At 42.2% G+C, this 24,441-nt stretch overlaps 1 protein-coding gene and 1 non-coding gene across 3 annotated transcripts; both read left to right on the plus strand.

Moving 5' to 3' along the window:
- Window positions 1–224: 224 nt before the first annotated feature.
- Window positions 225–21,963, plus strand: mta3 (metastasis associated 1 family, member 3). Of its 2 annotated transcripts, none has more exons than XM_086064534.1 (19): window positions 225–493; window positions 2,169–2,236; window positions 3,927–4,020; window positions 6,647–6,773; window positions 6,902–6,965; window positions 8,092–8,209; window positions 8,301–8,406; window positions 8,505–8,604; window positions 9,520–9,708; window positions 10,267–10,341; window positions 11,161–11,219; window positions 11,369–11,487; window positions 12,672–12,829; window positions 14,521–14,740; window positions 15,481–15,573; window positions 15,648–15,812; window positions 16,511–16,542; window positions 17,312–17,430; window positions 20,217–21,963. In XM_086064534.1, exons 1-19 carry the CDS (start codon window positions 466–468, stop codon window positions 20,389–20,391), a joined length of 2,109 nt encoding a protein of 702 aa, XP_085920660.1. In that variant the 5' UTR covers window positions 225–465; the 3' UTR covers window positions 20,392–21,963. The 2 variants fall into 2 exon arrangements, with proteins under 2 accessions (XP_085920660.1, XP_085920661.1); XM_086064535.1 differs by having other exon boundaries at window positions 226–493; window positions 8,304–8,406.
- A 1,005-nt stretch (window positions 21,964–22,968) lies between these two features.
- trnai-uau (transfer RNA isoleucine (anticodon UAU)) lies at window positions 22,969–23,062 on the plus strand. Its single transcript has 2 exons — window positions 22,969–23,006; window positions 23,027–23,062. It is a non-coding gene; the product is annotated as a tRNA-Ile (tRNA).
- Window positions 23,063–24,441: the final 1,379 nt, after the last annotated feature.

Raw genomic sequence — 24,441 nt, forward strand, 5'->3', positions numbered from 1 at the left:
GATGGTGGTATTTGTAAAGCAAAAAAACATAAAAAAAAAATAGGTGGCACTTGGTGTAAAAAGGTTATTTACACCAATATTGCTTTTAGGTACTTTTTTTTTTTTTTTTTTTTACAAGACTACCCACCAATGGGTTCAATCTAAAACGACAGTTGTAAATAATACTACTATTACCTGCTGTGCTTGCGTGCGCGTTACGCTGGTTAGTGCGCGTGCGCCTTCGACGTCATCATATATTTTTTTTCAGGTTGCGACTGTATTGTGAGGGCTACTGTGTGAACACCAGGCAGGGGGGGGGTTCCATTGACAAACAAAAAATCAAAACAACACACACGCAAAATAATCTTGCCCCCCCTGATCGGGTGCGCACAGGCGAAATCTCTTTTTCTATAAATATAGTTTTTATTAATTTATTCTTATGTTTTCCTAGTGGATGTTTTACGCTAACACTCCGGGAGGGCAGAAATGGCGGCCAACATGTACCGGGTCGGAGGTATGTACGTCAATGTGGATCTTTTCTGGTATCCAAACTGCAAGGACGTGTATTTAAGTCAAATGTTTGTCTTTTGAGCCGAGCGGGGCCACCCGAGCGCCGATACCCGGCTACGCTCGCGTCCGACGGCCGGTTGTGAGCTTTTGCCCACCCCGGAGTAGACGTGATGCGGGCAGGAAGAGAATTCTAAATATTTGGGCTCCAAAATGGGTCAGGCCTCTCGTTGGCCACCGCTAGCCGCCAGCTAGCTTAGCATACAATGTAAACATTTTTTGTGTGTGCACGTTTGACGGTGCTCGTTTGAGTGTTGGGAAACGTTAAAACGTGGGGGCGCTGACTCCCTGAATGTGTGCTAAATATGATTTCGGGAGCTAGTAGCAGTACGCGTGTGAGAGGCTGCCTTTGTATTTGCCTCCGTTGGCACGCAGCCATTTAGTGCCGAGTCCTTATTTAGCTAACGTTAGCACCTTAAGACGTCGCTAAAAAATTTTTTTTTGACACCGTTCCTGAGTGAACAACGTGGGACACCGGCGTCGTGGTCCGCTTCCCCCCCACCACCGCCTCGCCGTGTAGCCTCACACATCCTCGCCCGGCATCCCGACCGCCGGTGCAATTAATTCGACCAAATTGGCTTAGCGTCCTCGGCTAATCGTTAGCATGCCCACCGGAATTCATCATCAAGCGATTGTCTCGCTTCGTGGCGTCAGGCCTTGAGGAACACCTTTTCCTCACGCACAAGCACGTCGCCATTCAACCATTTAACCCACATCCAGTAAACTAGTACTCTAAAACAATTCAGTGCACTCGAATGTCTTAATAGTGAAGTGTGACATTTTCTGCATACTTGAAGGATAGCTGACATGTTCCAAGTGACAAGTGAAGCCTTCTTTCGGCCACATCAACCCTTTAACACATCTGCCTCAATTGGTTTTATATTTTGGGTTAAATTAAGGTTCCAATTGATTGAAGTGAGTCAAAACTGCACACGTTGACATCTGCTTGCTACTACAGTGGTATTACTAATGAAGCGTTTGATTTTAATTATGGTAGTCCTCCCACACAGTTGTCAAAACCTGCAGTTTTTGCATCACTAGTAGCATTATGCCATGTCATGTTTTCCACAATACTAGTGCTGCCTTTGGCCTACCAGTTTACAACTAAACCTTACGAGTAAACTGCTGTGATGCACAAGTAAAACTACTTGGCCCAATGGAAAGCAGCAGTACATCCATAAATGCCAGATATGGAATAAACTTTGCGGTAAAGCAGAATAATAATAATTTAAAAAAAAGTCTGATAAAGAGCTCATTTGCTGCTATATTTTTTCCTCACTAGTCTGAATTGGTGCGTTTTTCAGAAGCGGTTCAGAAAATGGATGAATGGATGGATAGTTGTAGTTCCACGGAAAAAAAATTGCATGTCTTAGTAGTTGCAAATGTTGTTAAATGGCAAATCGCAAGGACACTAGCTATGTCAACAACTTCTAATCGGCGGTTGTCATTTTGCTTTTTGGATGTTTGTTAATTTACACAAAGGCAAGTCAATTAGTTTGAGTCTCCGTCTTTTTTTATGAATTAGGCCAAGCACAGGTTTGACTACATTAAGATGTAAGCATTGCGGAAAGGATTAGATTTCCTCATTTAATGCATTTTTTTTTGTTGTTCTACCCTTGCAGATTACGTCTTTTTCGAGAACTCCTCCAGTAACCCTTACCTCATCCGGCGAATAGAAGAGCTCAACAAGGTATTTAAGTGTTTAACTCCTTTTATTTTTTTTATATTTTTTCTTCATGTGTGTTCATCTGTGCCTGAGGGAGAAGGTTAAGGATTCCTTCCAATTGACACCCCGCGTTAGCATTTTGCGAGCTAAACGGGTCAGCTGTAGCATCGAGCACCCGTGATGGGACTTCAAAAGACAGAAGGTGGTGATGTAATGACGGAGCAGCGCTGTGGCACGCATCAAATATCGACTGAGTGATGTTGAGGCTGGAAAATAATAAAGACACTTTGATTGGTCTTAATGGATGTTATGATGAGCGTGCTGTCATTTTGGTTGGAAGAAGAATGTTGCTTTCTAACCATGGACTTGGTGTCAGATGGTCATCGTTTTTTCAGTGGTCTTTTTCTGTGTTTGTATATGACAACAACCTTGTGGAAAGTAGGGAATGCACCGATAACACTTTGGAGTGAGTAGTTGCCGATACAGTGTGCCGATACTTGATCATGCCATTCGATATGTTTTGGGGTTGAGATGAAAATGTTTTATTTTTTACCAGTGTCATTACTGACACTTTTAACATCCAACTGCATGTTAAATCAACCTAACTAATAGATAACATATTTGTATAATTTATGTATTATTGTTAATTTCTGAATTTGATACTGTTGTGGTTATTTCTTTGCAGTTTGGGTGTCTGTTGTTGTTGTCTTCTGTCAGCATATCGAATATGTGGTTCATACGTGTTATAATGTGTTGAAATGGAAATTGGTCCAAATTGGAATTGGACCCTTCAACCTGCCGCGTAACTAGCTTTTCTCATTTTGGAATCATTGAATTGATGTTCCGTGTGGAATTGCAGTTTAGATTTACAATGCAGATTTATTTCTGTTGTTTGGCTAAATGCCCACACGTACACATCGCCACTGAGTGATCGGCATATTTTGATGATGCCATCTTGGTTATATCCCATCTGTCTTGTCTGGCAGGCATCAAATGGGTCCGATTTTTGGCCTGGTTCCCATCTGAGGGTATCTGATTCAATGTGATCTCCCCCTCCATGATGCTGCCGTGACGCATTTCCGGACGTGCCTTTTGCAATGTAGCATAGCAACGTCATGTCTATTGTGCTAAATAGAGCAAATCACATGGAAACGTTTGTCGTCCCTTCTGTTCTTGGCTCCAAATAAATAAATAAAAAAAGCTTGGAGGTTGAATTTTTAAGGAACTGTTTTAGCCCATGTTCTTTCATTTTCTTAGTGACAATTAGTACCCCGCTGAAGGCATTTAGGTTTTAATAAAGTCCTTAATCAAATACTAGAACCACCTTTGTACTTTTTAGGTACCACGCTAGTGTGGAAAATACACTTAACAGATGGGGCGGCCAAAAATTACACGGCACAGAACAGTCACGTCGGTGCAGTTTACACGAACTTTCATAAGCCATCATCCATTTTGTGTCATTAATGGAAGCACAGTTCTTCAATGCCGACGGCCTAATTACACAGCCAGGCAATCAATCAATCAATCAGTCGTGGTGAAATGGCCGCCATTACCGCTGCCGGTCAACTTGTCATCGCCGCTTTGATGTGGACACAAAAGGCGAGCGGTTCTCTGGGGAAATTAAGAGGCTTGTCGGGGGGAGTTCGTCACCTTTTTTTTCTTCTTCTTCTTTTTTTTTTTTTTAAACCCCACCCATCCTGTGTTTCCTCTTCAGACGGCTAGCGGCAATGTGGAGGCCAAGGTGGTGTGCTTCTACAGGAGGAGGGACATTTCGCACAGCCTCATTCAGTTGGCAGACAAACATGCAAGTAAGTGGAATGACGCTGACACCCCCCTCACGCCGTCATCTGTCTAATTATTGGTTCATTTTTTCTGATGAATTGATTAGCCACTTAAATGAAGTGCACAATCAAACAAACGGCTCACTTTTGAGTGACAACTTTGGGAATCCGTTCTCAATCTGACGGATGTGCAGTTGTACACAGCGGAAGCCTGCTTTTGTTGCCACTTTCGAAAAGCAAAATGTCTCCTCCCGTCTCGCCGCTTTGGTGACAGCGATGACGGCTGCACACGAGCAAAGGTTATGACTAAACGCGACTCGCTCCCATCTCGGGTGATTTCTGCAAAAGTCAGCGATGACATGACATCAATTGCGCCTGTCATAATGGCGGCGCTCACCCATTCAAAACATAAGTGTCTCTCTTTTCTCTTCTTTTTTTTTTTTTTTTTTACATGAATTCACAGTACACGACTCGAGGGAGCTAACGCAACCTTTTGTACACACAGAAAGCAGGAGTGACGCTGCTCAATGCAAAAGGGCTTTTCCCCTATTTTTGCGCTGTTCCGGGCGTCGTCGCTAATGGGTTTTTTAAAAGCGCCAGATGCCACCCTGCTGCTCCTCCCATGAATCCACTCACTTCGCTCCAGGGTTGATGTCACACACTGAGCAAAATGTTGTTTTCCCCCATAAAAGCATCTCTGATCTCGCAGGAAGGATCCCGTGAAATACTGTGGCATGCTAACTTTTGCTTTTACCCAGAAACCACCAAAGGCGCGTTGTTAACGCGACAGGCTTCACTTCCACTCAGTGATGCAACATCCCATAGTCAGATAAGTAGAAAACGCCAACATCAACACTGACCCACATTGCAGCAATTGCATCCAACCCAAAAGAGATGACCTTGGGTTCTCCCATTTTGTGTCGGCGACATTTTTTTTTTTTTTTTTTTTACAACAGATGTGGGAAAATGTCAGCTTTTACAGTCATTTTCAAAATGGCTTTTGATACTCCCACCAAAGGCGAAAAATTGACCTTACAGAAAACCACGCCCGCATGACCGAGTAAACCAATCAAGACGCCATGTCTGCGTCGGCACGTGTGTTTTGCTGCGGTCAAACAAGGCAATCCAGCTCCCGATGATGCATTGCGTGGTTATCCAAAAGCAAGAAAAAATCATTAAAATGATTAAACTTTATTCCCTTCCCTAAACCCTCAAACAATTATGAATCAAAAAATTTTTATAATATGCTGGATCAAACTTTATGGAAGACCACACGACCAGTTGAATCCCTCCAAAATAATAAAAAGTGTCTGCACGAAGGTGGTAATGTTCTCCATTGCTGTGTTTAGCCAAAGGCTAACGATAGCTCCGGGTAGCTAACCGTCCACGCCTTTTTTTTGGCTTAGTATTTACTATTAATGCCAACAAAACATTGAAACAATGAGGTAATATAAATTCATTCTTACCCTGCTTGAGAGGAACAATGTCCAAAAACGTCACTTTTGCTGATAATCGGTCGAAGTGAGTGAGGCGACTTTGTCGTTTTCTGACTTCTGTAGCAGCAGCAGACAGTGATGTGTATTTCCTTTGTTTTGGGGCGAAATTGCATGTTGAGGGAGTGAAGATACCCTTCACTAAAGCCCCCTTTGCTTGCTTCGAAGAGAAATATCGGCGTCCTGAAAAATACATGATTGAGAAATCACAAGGAAGATGTGACAACTTTGCCGTTACTGTGTATGCACTTTAGCTCATCTTGACCGGTAAATGTCCGAGGGGGCTGCCCGTCGCATTTAGTGGGCGTGAAGGGGCGTGCCACGGTAAGGTCAATTGCCAGGGTCGGCTTTGCCCCATTGCGTTGTCGGTCCCATTTATATTAACAATAGACATGAAAAATGGCAGTTTTACAGGCAGTATAAATGGGACTTTTGGTATAAATGGGACTTTTTATTGCCAAAGGCGGAAAATTGTTGCTTTTCATTATGGACATATTCCTTATTCCTGCCCTTTTCAAAAATGTTGCCATGAAAAATGGTGTAGCAATGTCTGCTCTAGAAGCAGCATAAAAAGTAGGGGCTTTTGATACTTCAACCACTGGCAGATAATTTTACTTTATATGTTTAAATAGGAAAGGGACGGCGGAAAAAAAGAGGCATAAAATGTCGGCTTTTACTGTCAATTTGAAATGGATTTTGGATACAACCATCCAAGATGGAACATTGCTGTGTCGGCTTGGTTCACGCATTCCGCGTCTCTGCCATTCTTCAGAATAGCAACAGAAAAAAGGGTGAAAACGGCTGTTTAAAATGGGCTTCTTGTACTACCACCAAAGGCGGAAAATTGCCGGGTCAACTTTGTTCCCCCTCTCTGTGTCAGTTTTTGTTTTTTCAAGATTAATACTTAAAAAGATGGGAAAACGCCTGCTTTTATAGTCGGTGCAAAATGTTGTGTTTCTCACAAGAGCCACTCGGCGAGATCGTCCACCAAGATTTGTTGGCAACTCGAGTAGATGATTGAGAGTCGCCATGGCAACATCATCAGACTTTCCTATGGCAAAATTGTGAAGCCGTCACTTTGAAAACGATTCCCGTCTCGTTGCGCCAAGTCTTGTGTCGTCGGTCTCCATTCATCCCTCTTGTGTGTTGTGCCTCCGCAGAGGAGCTGGAGGAGGAGAAGGAGAACCCCACGGAGACGGACATCACAGACAAACAGAAGCACCAGCTTCGCCACAGAGAACTCTTCCTCTCGCGGCAGTACGAGAGCTTACCCGCCACGCACATCAGGTACGCGCACGTGCGGCGAATCAACGTACCCTTGAATACCCCCCCCCCCCCCCCCCCGCTTGCTAGCGGACATGAACAGTCTAGGCTCACTTCCTGTTTCTAACGCTCCACCTTGTCTTTCTCTTTAGGGGGAAGTGCAGCGTGGCGTTATTGAATGAGACTGAAGCGGTTCTTTCGTACCTCGACAAGGAGGTGTGTCAACTTTGCAACGCTGTCGTAGAACTTTCTCGTTGTGCGGATGCTACGAGATAGAGCGCTAAATGTGTTTGAAGTCTTCTTTGTGTTGCTATGTGTAATTCGGTTGATCATTTTGCCATCTAGCCGACAGCTGAAGTTGGCCCGTATTTCTAGAACAATTATTCAAGTAAAAGGATAATGAAAATGAATGCAACATATAAATTAATCGAAAATTTCCAGGATATTAGGGCCCACACGGTAAGTATCTCAAGGCGGAAAAGTGGCATTAGAACAGGCCAAAATCCAGATGTCAGGGTCTAAAGCAGGGGAATAGGAAATTTGCATTCTTTTTTTTTATTTATTTTTTTAAATTTATTATTATTATTTTTTTTATAAGAGCTCAGTATTGTTCATTTGGAAATGTCATCATCATTGCTCTTTTATTTTTATTTTTTTTTATTTATTATTTTTTTGTGCGTGCGTGCGTGCGTGCGTGCGTGTATTTGTTAGCTCACCAGAAAACCTATTAGAAAAAATCTCATACCGTTCACCTAAACCAAACACCAGGAGACCCGAGGGGACCAAAAAAAACCAAGGAAGGTGAAATCCAGCACCGACCAGACACCCCCCACCAGAACTCCTCCCCAGCCCAAGAAACATCCAGACCCCAACAAATCCAAAAAACATAAAATCAGGGAGGCCTCAAGAGACCAAAGGAGAGACCGAGAAAAGGAAGGAAGGACAGACGAAGCCGCGTGAGATCCGCAGACACCAGCCTCCACCGATTCAATAACCTGAGGAGGAAATTTGCATTCTAGGTGTAGTTTAAATAAATACAAGAGGTAGATGCTCTTTTTTTCCGTGGATAGGAACCTTTGGGTCACGGAACCGTCATCCAATCAGAAATCAGCATTGTAGATCCCATCCCAAAGTAAAACTATACAGGGCCTATCAAAAGAATTAGCCCCTCTAGTAGTCTTCTTCCACCTACCTGGAATTTATCAGGTAAATCACCTAACCAAATTTCGCGTTCAAAATACACCATGCTCCTCCTAAAGTTCTGTGCTAGTATCGGGCCATGTGGAGTTGGACTTAAAATGCTGCAAAAGCATCCAATCACATGTCTTCCACCGCCCAACAGGATACCTTCTTCTACTCGCTGGTGTACGACCCCACACAGAAGACCCTGCTGGCCGACAAAGGCGAGATCCGAGTGGGGCCACGCTTCCAGGCCGACGTGCCGGAAATGCTCCTGGAGGGTCAGCGCAGTAAATCCTTTCGCTTGTCTTCGACGGACAACCCTATGACAATCATGGTTTGAAAATGAGAAAATGTTTACTGTGTGTTCAGCAGATCAAACCGACGACAGGGACCAGGCCAAGCTGGAGGAGAAACTCTGGGACCCGGAGTGTCCGCTGACCAACAAACAGATCGACCAGTTTCTGGTGGTGGCCCGGTAAGATGTCACATCGGTGCCACAGTATCTTTAATAGAAAATGACATTTCTATGGATTTGTACTGGAATATCAAGTTGCTTTATTTTGCTGTTTGCAGGGCAGTCGGCACCTTTGCCCGGGCGCTAGACTGCAGCAGTTCGGTCCGACAGCCAAGTTTACACATGAGCGCGGCGGCGGCGTCACGTGACATCACACTGGTGAGTTCCGCAGGACGTAACCTGGAATTGCTACGTTGTTATGATTCCGTTTGGGTTACATTTTCCACTTAGGTTAGTAAACATGGTTTCATTGAGGTTACCAAATATGGTTCCACTTTGGTTTTTCCAAAACTGGTTCCATTTAGATTATCAGTTCTACTTACATTACCAAATATGGTTTCACTTTGTTTTTTCCAAAACTGATTCCAGTTAGGTTAGCAATTCTACTTACATTACCAAATATGGTTTTACTTTGGGAACCTAATATGGTTCCATTTCATTAAGGTTACCAAATATGGTTCCACTTAGTTTTTTCCAAAACTGGTTCCAGTTAGGTTAGCAATTCTACTTACATTACCAAATATGGTTTTACTTTGGGAACCAAATATGGTTCCATTTCATTAAGGTTACCAAATATGGTTCCACTTAGTTTTTTCCAAAACTGGTTCCAGTTAGGTTAGCAATTCTACTTAAATTACCAAATATGGTTTTACTTTGGAAACCAAATATGGTTCCATTTCATTAAGGTTGCCAAATATGGTTCCACTTAGTTTTTTCCAAAACTGGTTCCAGTTAGGTTAGCAATTCTACTTAAATTACCAAATATGGTTTTACTTTGGAAACCAAATATGGTTCCATTTCATTAAGGTTGCCAAATATGGTTCCACTTAGTTTTTTCCAAAACTGGTTCCAGTTAGGTTAGCAATTCTACTTACATTACCAAATATGGTTTTACTTTGGGAACCAAATATGGTTCCATGTCATTCAAGTTGCCAAATATGGTTCTGCTTTGGTTTTTCCTATTAGGTTACCAGTTCTACGTTCTCACTTTGGTAACCAAATATGGTTCCACAGGAAATAACGCCCCAATGCTACCTCACCATTTCTAAAACGCTGCTCTTACGTTCCGCGCAGTTCCACGCGATGGACACACTGCACGCGCACAACTACGACCTGTCGAGCGCGCTGAGCGTGCTGGTGCCGGCGGGCGGCCCCGTGCTCTGCCGGGACGAGATGGAGGAGTGGAGCGCCTCAGAAGCGGCCATGTTTGAGGAGGCTCTGGAGAAGTACGGCAAAGACTTCAACGACATCCGGCAAGACTTCGTAAGTGGCTTCGCGCGCTGAGCCGAAAGATGTTTCGCTGCGGCGTCTTTAATTACCGTACAAGTGGATCAGGGATTGAGACGGATGTGCTCAAGTAGGCGTTTAAGGGACGGTGCGTGAAGACAAGTGCACTTGGTCGTAAAAAGATGGACAATCCCTGTGACATTTTGTTCTGAGCCCATTTGGAATTTAGCTGTATAACAGCGCTGGGCAGTAGTATGTTTTACTAACCCAACGTTTTTTTATCAAATGTCGCTTCCATTCAAGCCTAAATCTGGTGGCTGCTTGATTAATTTGTCTTGCTTGTACAGCATTTTGTGTTTACACTGTAGTGTGTTGACGCCAGGTGTTCATGAATATGTGTCCAACGTGCTACTCTACTGGTCCGGAAGCCTGTAGCTTGCAGCCCTCTGTGGTCACGACGGCGCCACTGATGAATATACATGAAGGGACAACCCAGATGGCGAGAACATGAGAGATTAATATCATTAATTTGCTCCCTGTCTCGTCTCCCACACACTGCCCCCCCCCCTTTTCTTTCTTGTTCCTCATCTCAAGCTCCCCTGGAAGTCTCTGACCAGCATCATAGAGTACTACTACATGTGGAAGACCACAGACAGATACGTGCAACAGGTGAGACATGGCCCCAAGTCTTTTGAAGTCTGCTTTGGCTCCAAATATCGTAATGCTTTTGTTATAAGAATATGGTTTGACTTGAGTTACCAAAAATGGTTCCACTTTGATTAGCATTTTTCCTTTGGTTGAAGAAAAACTGAGGTTTAGGTTAACAAATATGGCTGAAAATACGGTTCCATTTAGGTTGACTGTTTTGCTTAAGGTTCCAAATTTGGTTCTGATTAGATTTACATTTTGAATTTTTTTTAGGTCACTGTTTCAGTTTAGGTTACCGAATATGTTTTTCTTTAAATGACCTAATATGCTTCCTCTTACTTTGCCCAAAAATGGGCATGTTAAGATGACTATTTCCACTTAAGTGACCAAATATGGTTCCACTGTTGTACTGTTTAGGTTACTCTTTCTGCTTAGGTTACTTTTGTAGTTCTGCCTAAGTTACGAAATTGTTCCTCTTAAGTTCCTTAATATGCTTTCATTTAAGTGAGCAAAATATGGTTTTGCTTCAGTTACTGTATAGAATTTGGTTAAAGACTATTTTTCTGTTTAATTTGTTAAATATGGTTTTGATTTGGATTCGATTTCACTTAAAATATGTTTGTATTTAAGTTAGCAAAAATGGTTAAGGTTAGCTTTAAGCTTAGCTTGCAAACAAGCATTCTCACTTCTATCTCGCGTTTGTTTTTCTGCCTCTGCTGTAATTAAAAACATACATCAACCTCTGAAATCCCAAAACATTAATTGCGATCGCAGACGTTGTCGCTTCATCATTGCTGTTACCGCATTTACTCATTATTTCATGTGTGTGCGCGTTTGCAGAAGAGGCTGAAGGCGGCCGAGGCCGAGAGCAAGCTGAAGCAAGTTTATATTCCCACATAGTAAGTCGCCCCTTGCCCGCAACGGCGACGGGATCATTAGTGTTCCCATCGTCACCGCCAGACGGAAACATTCATGCATAATTGAACGCTTTTGATTGAATGCACGGCCGAACCCTAAATCCTTTCCCACCACCTCTTTTTCCTCACAGTAATAAGCCCAACCCCAACCAGATCTCGCTGACCAACGGCAAGATGGCGACCGTGAACGGCGCGGGGCCCGGAGCCTTCCACGCGGCTGGCGGGGGCCGGGCCTGCGAGAGCTGCTACAGTAAGTTTGTGTGAAATGGAAGCCGATGATGAGTGAAGATCTGAAAGTATTAGGACACGGGGCCGTGTCATTGGATGGTGTACTTGCAATTAGGGCCCAACCGATTAATCGGCCGATTATTGCCCTTCAAACGTTGCCCAAAACAATCGGCCAATTAGTTCCCCTGAAATTGATATCATCCGAGAAAACCGAAGTTTCCCACACTGAAAGTACCCTGAATGCACCATTTTTCCTGCGTAGCATTAGCAACTAGCAAGTGTGTTGCGTATGTTATTCTGTTGTCCCGAAGCGCTCACCAGTTGGAGTTAATTGTAAAACTAAACACATGATGATAAAAATTACATCCACTGTATATTTAAATACAAAACATGCTAAGTTTTTAAAACATCGCTAGCCTAGCGCTAATGCTAAAAGCGAAGGGATCCTAGGAAGTTAACATCACGAGTGATTTCCCTTCAAATAACGAATATTCACACACAAATGCTGTGGGAACACATACCCACAGGTGAGATAACACTAGTAGCAGCTTTAGTAGTTGAATCAATACTAAGTTTTGAAATCACAAATAGTTTTTCTTAATCATGATTTCAATCTCAATCAAATAATTACGATTGCTATTTTTCCATCCCAATACAATAACCTTCATGAAATTTGTTGATAAGGTCATACTATGGACTTGTCATTCAAAGGAGAGAATCTTAATAGCGAAAGTTTGTGCGCAAGTGACACCCATTGAAAAGGAATTGGGGGGGATCATTTTATGCAATATATATATATTTTGAAATAATCAGCATTTTATTCTGCCAAAAATCGGAATCGGCATCGGCCTAAAAAAAAAAAAGCATATCGGTCAGGCCCTACTTGCAAGCAACACCAGTCAGTCATGACGTACACGTACCAAAATATGATCACAAATTTGAAAGCGTACAATTGTCCGAAATGTCTTCATCCCTTAATTTGATTAGTTGGCTTCTATCAACACATTTTTTTCCACACTAAGTGCAGCAGAAAATGAAAATCTACACGCGTATTGATTTGTCATTATTACAATGGAGTTCCTCCAGCTTGCGGTCGTCGTTCAGCGAGATCAATCACGAGGTCCTTTCGGAGACGTTGCCGGCGATCAATAAACGCCTTTTGGCTGCGCTAACCGAGCCCTAACGCGCTTCCACGCGTTCCCGCAGCCATGCAGTCGGCCCAGTGGTACTCGTGGGGGCCCCCCAACATGCAGTGCCGCCTGTGCGTGTCCTGCTGGATGTACTGGAAGAAGTACGGCGGCCTGAAGATGCCCAGCCGAGCCGAGGCGCCCGAGGAGAGGACGTCCCCCAGCCCGGCCGCCAACGTGAGTCCTAGCGGCCGCCGCGGCTCGTCACGTTGTCAGCGCGTACTCTTCGAGGACATGTTTGTGCATGTTGAAGCGACAGCATGTGATTTATTGTGGCAGGCGTCAGCATTAATTATTCAGTGGGCTGCAAAGCTCTCACATGTGCAATGTTCATACATTTAGCACAGCGCATTTTTAAAGAGGGGCAAAGCACTAGAAATGCTAAATGAAGATAATTGGCAATGAAGTATGAGCTGTCAGAAGAAGATGCGACCTCCAATGGGATTCTCCTGCTTGGGTTAGCAAATTGGTTCCATTTTGGTTTCTTAATATGGTTCAATTAAAGTTAGCATTTCCATTTAGGTTACCAATTATGCTTCCTTTTAGGTTTGCTTAATAGGCTTCCATTTAGGTAGTCAAAATAAGGTTCCGCTTAGGTGTTACCAAATGTGGTTCCTTTTTGGTTTCCTAATATTGGTCAGCAAAAGTTACCAATTCCATTTATGTTACTAATTCCTCTTAGGTTCGCTTAATGTGGTTCCTTTTTAGGTAATCAAAATATGGTTCCGCTTAGATTACCAAATTGGTTCCATTTTGGTTTCATAATATGGTTCAATTAAAGTTACCATTTCCACTCAGGTTTACCAAATGTGGTTCCTTTTTGTTTTTTTCATATGGTTTAATTAAAGTTAGCATTTCCATTTAGGTTACCAATTATGCTTCCTTTTAGGTTTGCTTAATAGGCTTCCATTTAGGTAGTCAAAATAAGGTTCCGCTTAGGTGTTACCAAATGTGGTTCCTTTTTGGTTTCTTAATATTGGTCAGTAAAAGTTACCAATTCCATTTATGTTACTAATTCCTCTTAGGTTCACTTAATGTGGTTCCTTTTTAGGTAATCAAAATATGGTTCCGCTTAGATTACCAAATTGGTTCCATTTTGGTTTCATAATATGGTTCAATTAAAGTTACCATTTCCACTCAGGTTTACCAAATGTGGTTCCTTTTTGTTTTTTTCATATGGTTCAGTAAAAGTTAGCATTTCCATTTAGTTTACCAATTATGGTTCCTTTTAGGTTTGCTGAATAGGCTTCCATTTAGGTAGTCAAAATAAGGTTCCGCTTAGGTGTTACCAAATGTGGTTCCTTTTTGTTTTTTTCATATGGTTCAGTAAAAGTTACCAATTGCATTTAGGTTACCAATTATGGTAGCTTTTAGGTTAGCTTAATATGCTTCCATTTAGGTCATCACAATAGATTTCTGCTTAAGTTACCAAATATGGTTCAGCTTAAGTTACCAGTTTTGCTTAGGTTGCCATATTTGGTTCTGTTAAGTTACATAACTTAGTTCTGCATAGATTACTGGTTGATATTAGGTTACCAAAATGTGATTAGTTTGCACTCGGGTTACTGAATATGGTTCCACTTAAATGTTTACATATTGGTCAGTTTAGATTGTAAAAGTAATTAGGTTAGCAAATGAGATTCTGTTTGAGTTGCCAAATATGGTTAAACTTAAATGACCAAATACAGTTCCCGTTTTACCAAATATGGTTTTGTTTAGGTTACCAAATATGATTCTGCTGAGGTTGCCCGTTTCATTTAGGGTACCAAATTGCGGTTCCGCTTAGGCTGCCTTAATCCTTAGTGCCCGAATCATAGTTCAACCTAAAAGTCTTTGTCATTGCCGTTTGCCCCTCCCCCCACCCGCAGGAGCCGCGGTCGCGGAGTCACGCCCCGCGCCAGTCCAACCACATTCCCATGCGCAACAGCGGCAGCCCCAAGTCGTCCATGAAGACCAAGCAGGCCTTCCTGCTGCAGGCCACCCGCCTCACCAAGCTGGCGCGCCACATGTGCCGCGACGTCATCAGGCTGCGCCGCGCCGCGCGCCGCCCCTTTGTCCCCATTAACTGCGGCGCCATAAAGGCAGAGTGTAAGAGCGCCTTCAATTCCTCCTAACGTGGACACAACACACATTCTCACCCCTCTCGTCCCCCTTCTTCACCATCAGCACCCCTCCGTCTGTCTCTTCCTTGTTTTTATTGTTGTTATCATTTTTGGGGTTGTTTTTGTATTCTCCCGTTCCCTTTTTTCTCCCCCCCCCCCCCCCCCTCATTTCCAATAAAGACGGCCTGTCCTCATCACGCTTGAGTTTCAATCATCTTTTCTTTTTGGAGTCACTAGGAAGAGGAAGAGCTGCACACCTTCAGATGTTTAGTTTTTATACAAAGAGAAGTTATTGTTGCCACTGGAGCAGAACGTCCCCCCTCCCTCCCTCACCCCCCCCCCCCCCCCCCCCGCTCGGGCCATGACATCATCACTCCATTCCCGCCAATCAATCAATGGACTCTCGTCACCCCCCTCCATCGCCATCTACCTCCTCCTCTTCGGTGTCGCGGACGTCCAAATAAAGTTCTACATTGAAAGCATCTCCTCCGAGTCCTTGTGTGCTTTCGTGTGTCACGTGTGTGTTACTTGTCCATCGACTGATTGATTGATCGCCACAAAGACACAACCCCCCTCTCCCACTCCGCCGCATGGATCGTTGCGCCATCACCACGCCCTCATGTCTGTGTCGAGTGTAAGTGACATCATCATCATCCATTTTGTTTTGACTTTGAAGCATCCACTGATATGTAAATGGTGTGTGTGTGTGTGTGTGTGTGTGTGTAGATGTCTCAAGGGTGTCTGAAGGTCACGGGACCCGCCTCCCCAAAATCCGAGCGGCGCAGCGGAGCACTCTTACCAGCGTGGTGCAGTTTCTCGGTAAGTCCGGCCCACTTTGATGGATTGGTTGCCGTGGCGACCAACAGTTGACGCCACTTTGCTTGTCGTTGCAGAGTCCCGTCCGGCATCACAGGCGCCGCGTTCACACCGCACGGCCGGCCTGCAGACGCCGCCGCCGCGCCGCCTGTTGTCCTCCCTGCCGCACGGACCCCACGGCATGCTGGGAAAGCGCAGCTTTCACCACCATAGCAGAGGAGCTGAGCAGGACAGGCGCCCGGGTAAATTTTGATTTGTTTGAATTAGGGGTGTCCAAAATTAGTGCGTTAATTTTGAGTTAATTTCAAGTTCCTTTAACGTCACGTATTTTTTTTAACGCGCGATTAATGACCGCCGCTTACTTGGAAAACCTGTACTGTGGGAATTCCAGTTGCAACACAGCAGACACGTCCACGTCAAAATTGAGCAGTAATAAATGTAGTAATAATGCATATATTTGTGGAGACCGGGGTCAAGTCGTATTTTTACAATTTTAAAAATGTGCAGAATTTCACAAGTGACTTCATGTTAAAGATTAGATAGGAAAATGCACTGAACTGTTACCAATGTCTTGCAAATGCAATTATGCCATCTAGTGGCAGAAAAATTACCAGCACAAATCAATATCACACTCGTTTTTTACAGTACATTTTTTTAAATCTTAACTTAATTTTATGAATTATTATGACATTACTGTATCGTTGAGATGAGGAAGAAAAGATGCAGCCATATTTTTTTCCACTTTTATGTTAAGAGTATGAAAACATATTTTAATGTACATTTTATTGTACATTTAGAACGGATATAAAATTTGTGATCAATTGTGAGTTAACTATTAAAGTCATGCGATTAATTACGATTTTAATCGCCTCTTACCCTTAGTTTGAAATGATACAGAAGTGCGCCATGCAGGTCTGTCACTGCTATTTTTGTGTTGCAGAGAACCCTGGAACCACAGGTGGCGCCTTACTGGTGAGTGAGCAAGCACGTCCTGTTGTCAAATAAAACTTTATTGAGACCAGACATATGGCATTGATGGAGGTTAACCAATTTCAGGTTACTAAATTTGTTTCTGGTTAAGTTTCTAAATATGGTTCTGTTCATGTTACCAGATATGGTTCCTTTTTAAACTTTTTTTTTTTTTTACTGTATATAATTTATGTTACTGAATGTTTTAGGTATTGCCTAATATGCCTATGTTATTAAATATCATTCTACTCTGGTGACTAATTGTGTTTAGCAAATAAACAGGAACTCTTTGATACCATATGGTTCTGCCCAGGTTACTGTATGTGGTTAGTCCAGAGGTGGCAAATCCAGGTCCAGAAAGTAAAAATCCTGCCACAGTTTGACTTTGGCCTCAGGTGCTAGTTAGCTAGCTCCCATGGTGCTTGTTTACCTGCTAAGTAGCTACCTAGCTAGCTCCCGTGGTGCTCGTTTACATGCTAGGGAGATAGCTAGCTAGCACTGGGCGTTAAAGCCAAACTTTGGCAGGGTTTTTACTTTCTGGACCTGGATTTGCCACCTCTGGTGGTTACCAAATATGGTTCCACTTATGTAATATTTCCTCTTAGCTAAGGTTCCAAATTGTGGGTACCGGTTTGTTATATGCTGCCTAATATGGTTCCAATGAGCTGTGGTTGCCAAATATAGTCCTGGGTAGATTGACAGGTATGGCTACCTGATTATTATCATTATGGCAATTCTAATCAGTAATCGTAATAATTGATGTTTTTTACAGCACAACGGCCGCAGCAGCAGCGGCGGTAGCACCCGCGGAGGCGTAATGATCCGAAAGCGGCGCCCCAACTGGATCGACGCCCCTGACGACAGCTTCTTCCTCGTCACCCGGGAGACCAGGTAAGCTAAAGGTGACCCAACCCCCTCCCGCCGTCGACTCCCCCCGTCGCGTACATCCCACACAAGTGTAGCATTAAAATCCCATGCCAGAGTTTCACTTGAAACCTCATTTAAATGATTGAATTGAAATGACAAACGTGGCTGGGGATCATGTGGGTAAAAAAAAATAAAATCCGAAGCAGCAGCAGCAATGTTCTCCTGCTCAAGGGAAGAAGTCACGACAAAGTCAAGCCGTTACAAAGCATTGAAACGGGAAATACTTCAACTCTTCGTGCAAACTAAATGTCTCTATCATTCGGTGAAGTCTTAGCAGCATGTGACTGAAAGGCCCCGGGTTCGATTTCCTTGTATGGTCATGGTTTTGGTGCCCCTGAGCAAGGCATTTAAAGCTAATGTACCAAAAAGCATCAGTTTAAGGTGCTTACGTTACCAAATGTGGTTCCGCTTAGGTACCAAATCTGGTTCCAATTAGCCACCAAGTCTAGTTCTGCTTAGGTACCAATTGTCCTTCAGTTTTGGCTACCACCTAAGGTGCTGCTTGTTACCAAAAGGTTCACCTGATGTACCTAATACGGTTCTCAAGATGTTTCTACTTAGCATGTCAAATATGGTTCCACTTAGGTTGCCAATTGTCACTCCACTTCAATTGCCAAATTCGGTTCCACTTTGGCTCCCATGGTTCCACCTCTATTGCAAAATTTGCTTCCGCCATGGTTGCACCTTCTGTTGTGAAATATAGTTCCACCTAAGTGGCCAAATAGCCTTATTTGACCAAATATGGTTCCTTTTTGTTACCAAATGTGGTTCCCCTGAGGTTGCCAAATTGGCTCCATTTATATTACAACGAATATGCTTTCTTTTGGTTTAGCAAATACAGCATGGCTCCGCCTACCAAATAGATTTCCTCTTAGGTGACCAAATGTGGTTCCATTTAGGCTACTGAAATAATTCCACATTCCTGTTAGGCTACCAAAAGTGGTTCTATTTTGTTACCAAATTAGTTCCTTACTATGTTAGCAAATATAGTCCCACTTAAGTCAACAAACATGGTTCCTCTTGGGTTACCAAATATGCTTTCTTGCTGGAAGTGATGTTTTTTGGACACAAATAGGACTCCCTCCGTTGCATGTTACGTGCCGGAGAAAGATGTTCTTCCATTTAGATGGTGTCTAATTGAGCCATGGTACCGGGCCCTCACGGCCGCCTCAAAGAGCGTCGCCGCCGCTAAAATTAGCGCCGCTAACTGGTGCAGATGGGCCGGCGAGGAGCCACGCGCCACAGGGTCCTGAGTGGAAATGTCATTGGCAAATTAGCGGGTGCTGCTGGGCTCGCATGGATCCCGACCACTTTGTGCGTGTGTGGTGTGTGCTGGGCAAACACACGCACACACACACACACACACACACTTCGGGCGTATATAATGCTGCTTATGAGGAAGTAATACATGTTAATGGTTGTGATGGGAGAAAAGGGCCGCCTCTCGCTAACGACACCAACGTCTTTGGTTTTCTCTCCATCTTTTTCTCCCTCTCTCTCAATCTCTCTCAGTGTGGTGAGCAACGCCGTGAGGCACAGCCGAGAGAGATGGGAGTGAGGGTGAGAGAGAGAGAGAGCGAGAGCGAGAGAGAGCGAGAGAGAATATCAATTTTACTTCACATTGACAGTAAATGTGGTTACTTCTTAAATGACCATATAGAGTATATTATTATACTAAATTTAAATTTAAAAATTTATACTAAATTTGTCACTTATGTGGTCAGTTAATTGAGTGGAACCATATTTGGTACGCAACCAATTTTTGTTTCTTAAGTAGAGTATTTTTTGGTCACCTAAACGGAACAATAATTGGTTACTTGGGTTGCTAACCCAATAGGGATTTTTTTTAAAGTAAAATTCCAATAACTGATTAATCGGCTGATTAAATACAAATATATAATGAATAAAATAACTTAAGAAAATAATGACTATTTGTTTTACTTTACAATAGAGAGAAATATCGTTCAATTTTATGTTGATTTTTTTGGGGGGGGGTGGGGGGGGTGTTTGAATTATGGCTGGGTATCGATTCTAATTTCCTCAATCGATTTGATTTTGATTCACAAGAGTTCAGTTCGATTTCAATTATTTTTTTTTTCCCCCAATTCGATTCGCTTGAATTCAATCCAATATCGATTAATTAGGGCTCATCAATTATTCTTAAATGTCAAGGACATGATAAAAACTTCACAAAAACTAAATTTTGCTGAGGCAGCAACACAAACATTGACTTGAAGGCTGACATGAAAATATTTTCATAATCTAATTCAATAATTGTAAATATGAATTTAAAAGATTCTGGAATGTTTTAAAGAGCAATAAGTCGGGTCTTTCATAAATGTAAGAAAATACTTTTACATTCATTTGAACAGTAAATGTCAAGAAAACAGTAAGATAAAAAAAAAATCGGCCTTTAATATTACATTTTCTTAATAATTGATGGGAAAAAGAGATATAAAATAATCGATTTATGGCTTTATGTATCCATATCAAGCTTGAAAAGGAAAATCGATTCGATATTGATTATTTTATGTTTATTTTTTTAAACCCAGCCCTAATTTGAATGTCATCCTTGTTTAATGTGTTCATATGTCAAATTAATAATAACAAATGTGTCCTATTTTTGCCTATTTTGCAGCATACAAAACACCCTGAATCAAACTAAGACTAGAAATCCATTCATTATGTGATGTGAAATAATATGAGCTGTCAGTGTTGACTGTCGCGTGTGCGTGCTGCGCCCCCTGCAGGAGGGCGAGGCGGCTGCTGTCGCGCTCGCAGCTTCGGCACGCGTGTCGGCAGCCCTGCGAGCAGATCACCCTACGGAGGGCCTCTCAGGCGCCCCCGCCGCAGGGGTTGGTCCTGGGGCCCCCGCACCCGCACCCCAGCTTGAGGATGCGAGGCCCCATCGTCATCCACGACTGAAGCGCCGTCTCTCTTCTTCTTCTCTCCTAACATCGGACCCGTTTGGTCCTCGACAGCCGTGAGCCGCCATGCGATTTTTTTCTTCTTTTTTTCTTTAAACTCGGAGCCACTGCACAGCAGGGTTGGGGAACCTACGGCATGGGGGCTTACATAGAGTCCCCCAGAGCAATTAATGTGGTCCGCCATTCTAAAAAAACAAATAATGAAGTAATGTACAATTATGTCACAACGACAATTCTAATTCAATTGCATTCAAATTTAACATTGCAAAGCTTCATCTGGACTACAGTACTAATTTGTCCGCCATCTTGTGGCATCTATAGCAAATTACAAAAACCTTTTAGTAATTACTTGCAGGTTTTTGAAACCTTTTATTGTATATAAATTGCTGAAAGTTCATTGGAAAATATGTTTAAAAAAAATAAGGTATTTGAATACAAAAAAAATAATTTTAATAAATTTAAAAAAAGGCCCATATTATGGAAAATAATGCATAAAATTGACATTTAAAAAAAAAATGTCATGAAATCCAAAATCATTAAAAGTAAAAAAAAATAAAAAGGAAATATATCACTTTTGCTTGAAATCAAATGAAAAATACTCAGTACCAATTTATTTGAATACAGTTAATACAAATATTTAGATAAAAAAATTGTGTCCCTTTTAAAAGCTGAAAAGGATCCCCAATGAATTGCAATTTCTATCATTCAATATTGCAATTGGAAAATATAAATTCCATTTTAGTATATCGATGTGTGTGCGTGTGTGTGTGTGTGTGCGTGCATTGTCATGGTAATGACACGGCAAATAAACCAACTTTTTTTTTTAAGAAATGGAAGTAAGAATGTTTTGTGTCGATTGTGATGACTTGTGATGTCAGTTTGTATAAAGTTTTTCGTTTCAGGGGGCTTAAAATAGTTTTGACTTGATTTTGATATCCAGTAGAATCCATTGGATTAAAAATAAATACAATTTCCCTTTAAATTCAAATAAAATCCCATCCTCTGGCACGTTGTATTTAAACATGTAACATAAAATGACCAGCGGCATCATTAGCGTTAGCCAACATAGACAAGGCAAGTGTCCAACGCCAAGTAGAAAAAAATGCACTTTCAAATAACAATTTCACATCATTTTTGTTTCAGTTATTTATTTATTTTTGAATCACGAAATTTGGGAGATATGCGTCAATAAACATAAATGCCACAAACTTGGCACATCTTTCTTTTGTCAGTTTCCATTTTAAATAGCAAACATTTTGTGTTGGTTCCTGAATGATATTTTGAAAGGCCAATTTCACTACCCCCCCCCCCCCCCCCCACCACCCTTGTCGCATTTGACATCTTAAGGCTTTGCCTCCGAAACGCAACGCGGGCCTCAGCCGACAACTTTTATTATTCATGATCTTGTTTAAAAAATAAATTAAAAAAAAAATCAGGCATGACTTTCAGGTGACCGTGAGGGTCCTGTGATTTCTTCATTGAGAATGTTTGTGTTTTCTCGTACGTAAGTCACGTGTTGAATTCTGAATATGCTGATGATGGTCATAATAAAACAAACTGCTTCATCTTCTCTTGGTGTATTTTTTTTTTGGTCCTTGGACTGAATTTTTCTGTCAATGTGCAAATGGAAGACACAGATGGTAAGGAAGAGAACATTCAGGTGTTAGGCGGCTTGAGAATAGCCTGAAATAAATGTCACCACTTGAGATTGCTGAAGAAAATGGTGTGACCTGCTGCAATCACCCTTCTTTCGCCACAAGACACGTGACTGCAATGAAATATGCAACCGTCTTATGTTGGGCACTTGACCGTGTCTCCCACGTAACATGTTACTTTCGTGATTAAAAATGACGGTTAAACTATGTTATAGTATACAGAGATCGACTAAGAACAAACTGAACACGTTTGCTTTACTGAAGATGCTTTTCACACGAAATCTTGGGATTTCAGACTTTATATGAAGCACCTGAATGCACACCAGTTTCCGTTTAATTTGCTCCCCCCTTTCTTAAGAAATACTATTTCCAGTGTTATTTTGGGGAGGTTTTTGCCTTTAATCGGCAAACATTAAATTATCTATACCCTTGGTGACGGTTCGCAAAGGCGCCTCCATTTTTGCATTACAATTAACTTTCTTACGTTTTTCCTACTTTATGCGAGGTTTTTGAATGCACCACAACTGGTTGCGTTTATATTGCCGTGTACCACTCGATCACCAGTCAAATTTCTTACATTTTCACAAAGTTTTAGCGTTTACATAGAGTTAAAAAAAAAAAGTTACAGAGAACAGTTGTAGTTCGGATACACTGCAAGTAAACGCAACGCGATTAACGTTTTGCCGAAGAGGATTAACGCTTTACACATGAAACACTAGCATTTCCTACCTTTAGGTGTGATATGTAAACACACCACGACTGTAAACAAATTCGTGGAAGGGGCGGCGGGGGGGGGGCACCGTGTTAGGCGTGTTTTTCATACAATTTTTAAAATGTTATTTCTTGCCCGTCAGCGTCAAAATTACTTGCCCGTTCTGTATATCTTTATTAAATCATTCGGATGGCGCGTTTCCACTGAAGCTCCAGTGGCGCAATCGGTTAGCGCGCGGTACTTATATGACAGTATGCAGCAGAGCAATGCCGAGGTTGTGAGTTCGAGCCTCACCTGGAGCACAGTTTTGGTGACCCAAAAGTAAGCCGTCACGTAAGAGATGTTCCTGTTAAAGACATAAATGTTCGTAAACTGTAATATCCTGAATTAATCTTCATGAATTCGGTTGGTTGTCGTCTTACTAGTAAGACCATTCAGTGTCTTCTAGTTAATGTTTATCGCACTACTAGTCTCACGTTTCGTCTAATAATAAACAATGAAACCTTACAAGTAAACTACTGTGCCGCACCGACCGTAGTGAATGAAGTAGTAGTGAGGGCAGGACAACTAACCAGTACTGCTACTAACTAGCTAAATATCTCCATGCTTGTTAGACAGGCACTCCATGTACAATATTTTTGCTTTTTGCCTGCAAATATTAAAAACAAAAGTCAATTCTCATTCCTCCTCATTTGAAGGCTGCGTGCCGAGACTTGTTGATCAACAGCGACACCCTCAGGCCAAAATTCTTTTGTTGGTTTAATAACATACTTTACCACTAGAGGGTAGCCTAACAATGGCAGTGAACTCAGGAGCGTCTCCAAAAACATTGTAAAGAAATCAGTACATTCTAATCTTTCCAAATGTTGCTTATGTTCGCCTTTTAGATTTTTTTTTTTTTTTTGTAAATTAAAGAAACATTTTATTCCTCAAGTGTTGGTGTATGTGGTATATTTAATTCTTTTTTTTAGGATAATGCTTTAACGTATTGTATTTTTTTTTTTGTAAACTGACGATGCTCTTAATGCTTCCAGATTTTATTTTACTTGATTTTTTTTTTTTTAACGTCTTTTATTTTTCTTGCGTGTGTGAGACTGTAAGCTCTAGCAAAGCTGGGAATGAACAAGCAGAAGATTGCAGTAATGACGTGACCCAGATGTCCTGGCGGCAGGCTGAAAATGAGAGTGCAGATCAGGGGCCCTTGTTAGACCCCCACCCACCCCCACCCATCCGGTCATGAGGGTATTTAACAGCAGGGCGTGTGTGTCACATTTTTAGGAGTATGTGCTCTCTTTGCTCCAGATTACACACAACACTTTTTTTGTTTTTAATTTACTCTTCAGGTTTTGCAGATGTCTCGAAGACCCCACCGCCCTTCAATAACCCTCATGCGCCCCGTTTTTCGCACCCCCTTTTGGTAGACCAGGTGGCTAAACCAACCACAAGCCACCCTCAGTGGGCCACTTTACCGGATGAGAAGTGTGTGCGTGTGTGTGAATGTGTGTGTGTGTGTGTCATTGAAAAAAAGGGGGACAAAAGACAACAAGAGTTTAATATTCAGGATAAGCTGTGATTGAACATCCAGCGAGATCAGAGCAGAATGATCAAATTCTGCCACTGATAATCCCTTATCTTGGAAAATTAAATACCACTCGGCTCAAACACACTTACGCACACATTT

The sequence above is a fragment of the Leptonotus elevatus genome, chromosome 20, assembly GCF_054856555.1.
Source record: "Leptonotus elevatus isolate MCC_2025b chromosome 20, RoL_Lele_1.0, whole genome shotgun sequence".
In the NCBI taxonomy this organism is placed as follows: domain Eukaryota; kingdom Metazoa; phylum Chordata; class Actinopteri; order Syngnathiformes; family Syngnathidae; genus Leptonotus; species Leptonotus elevatus.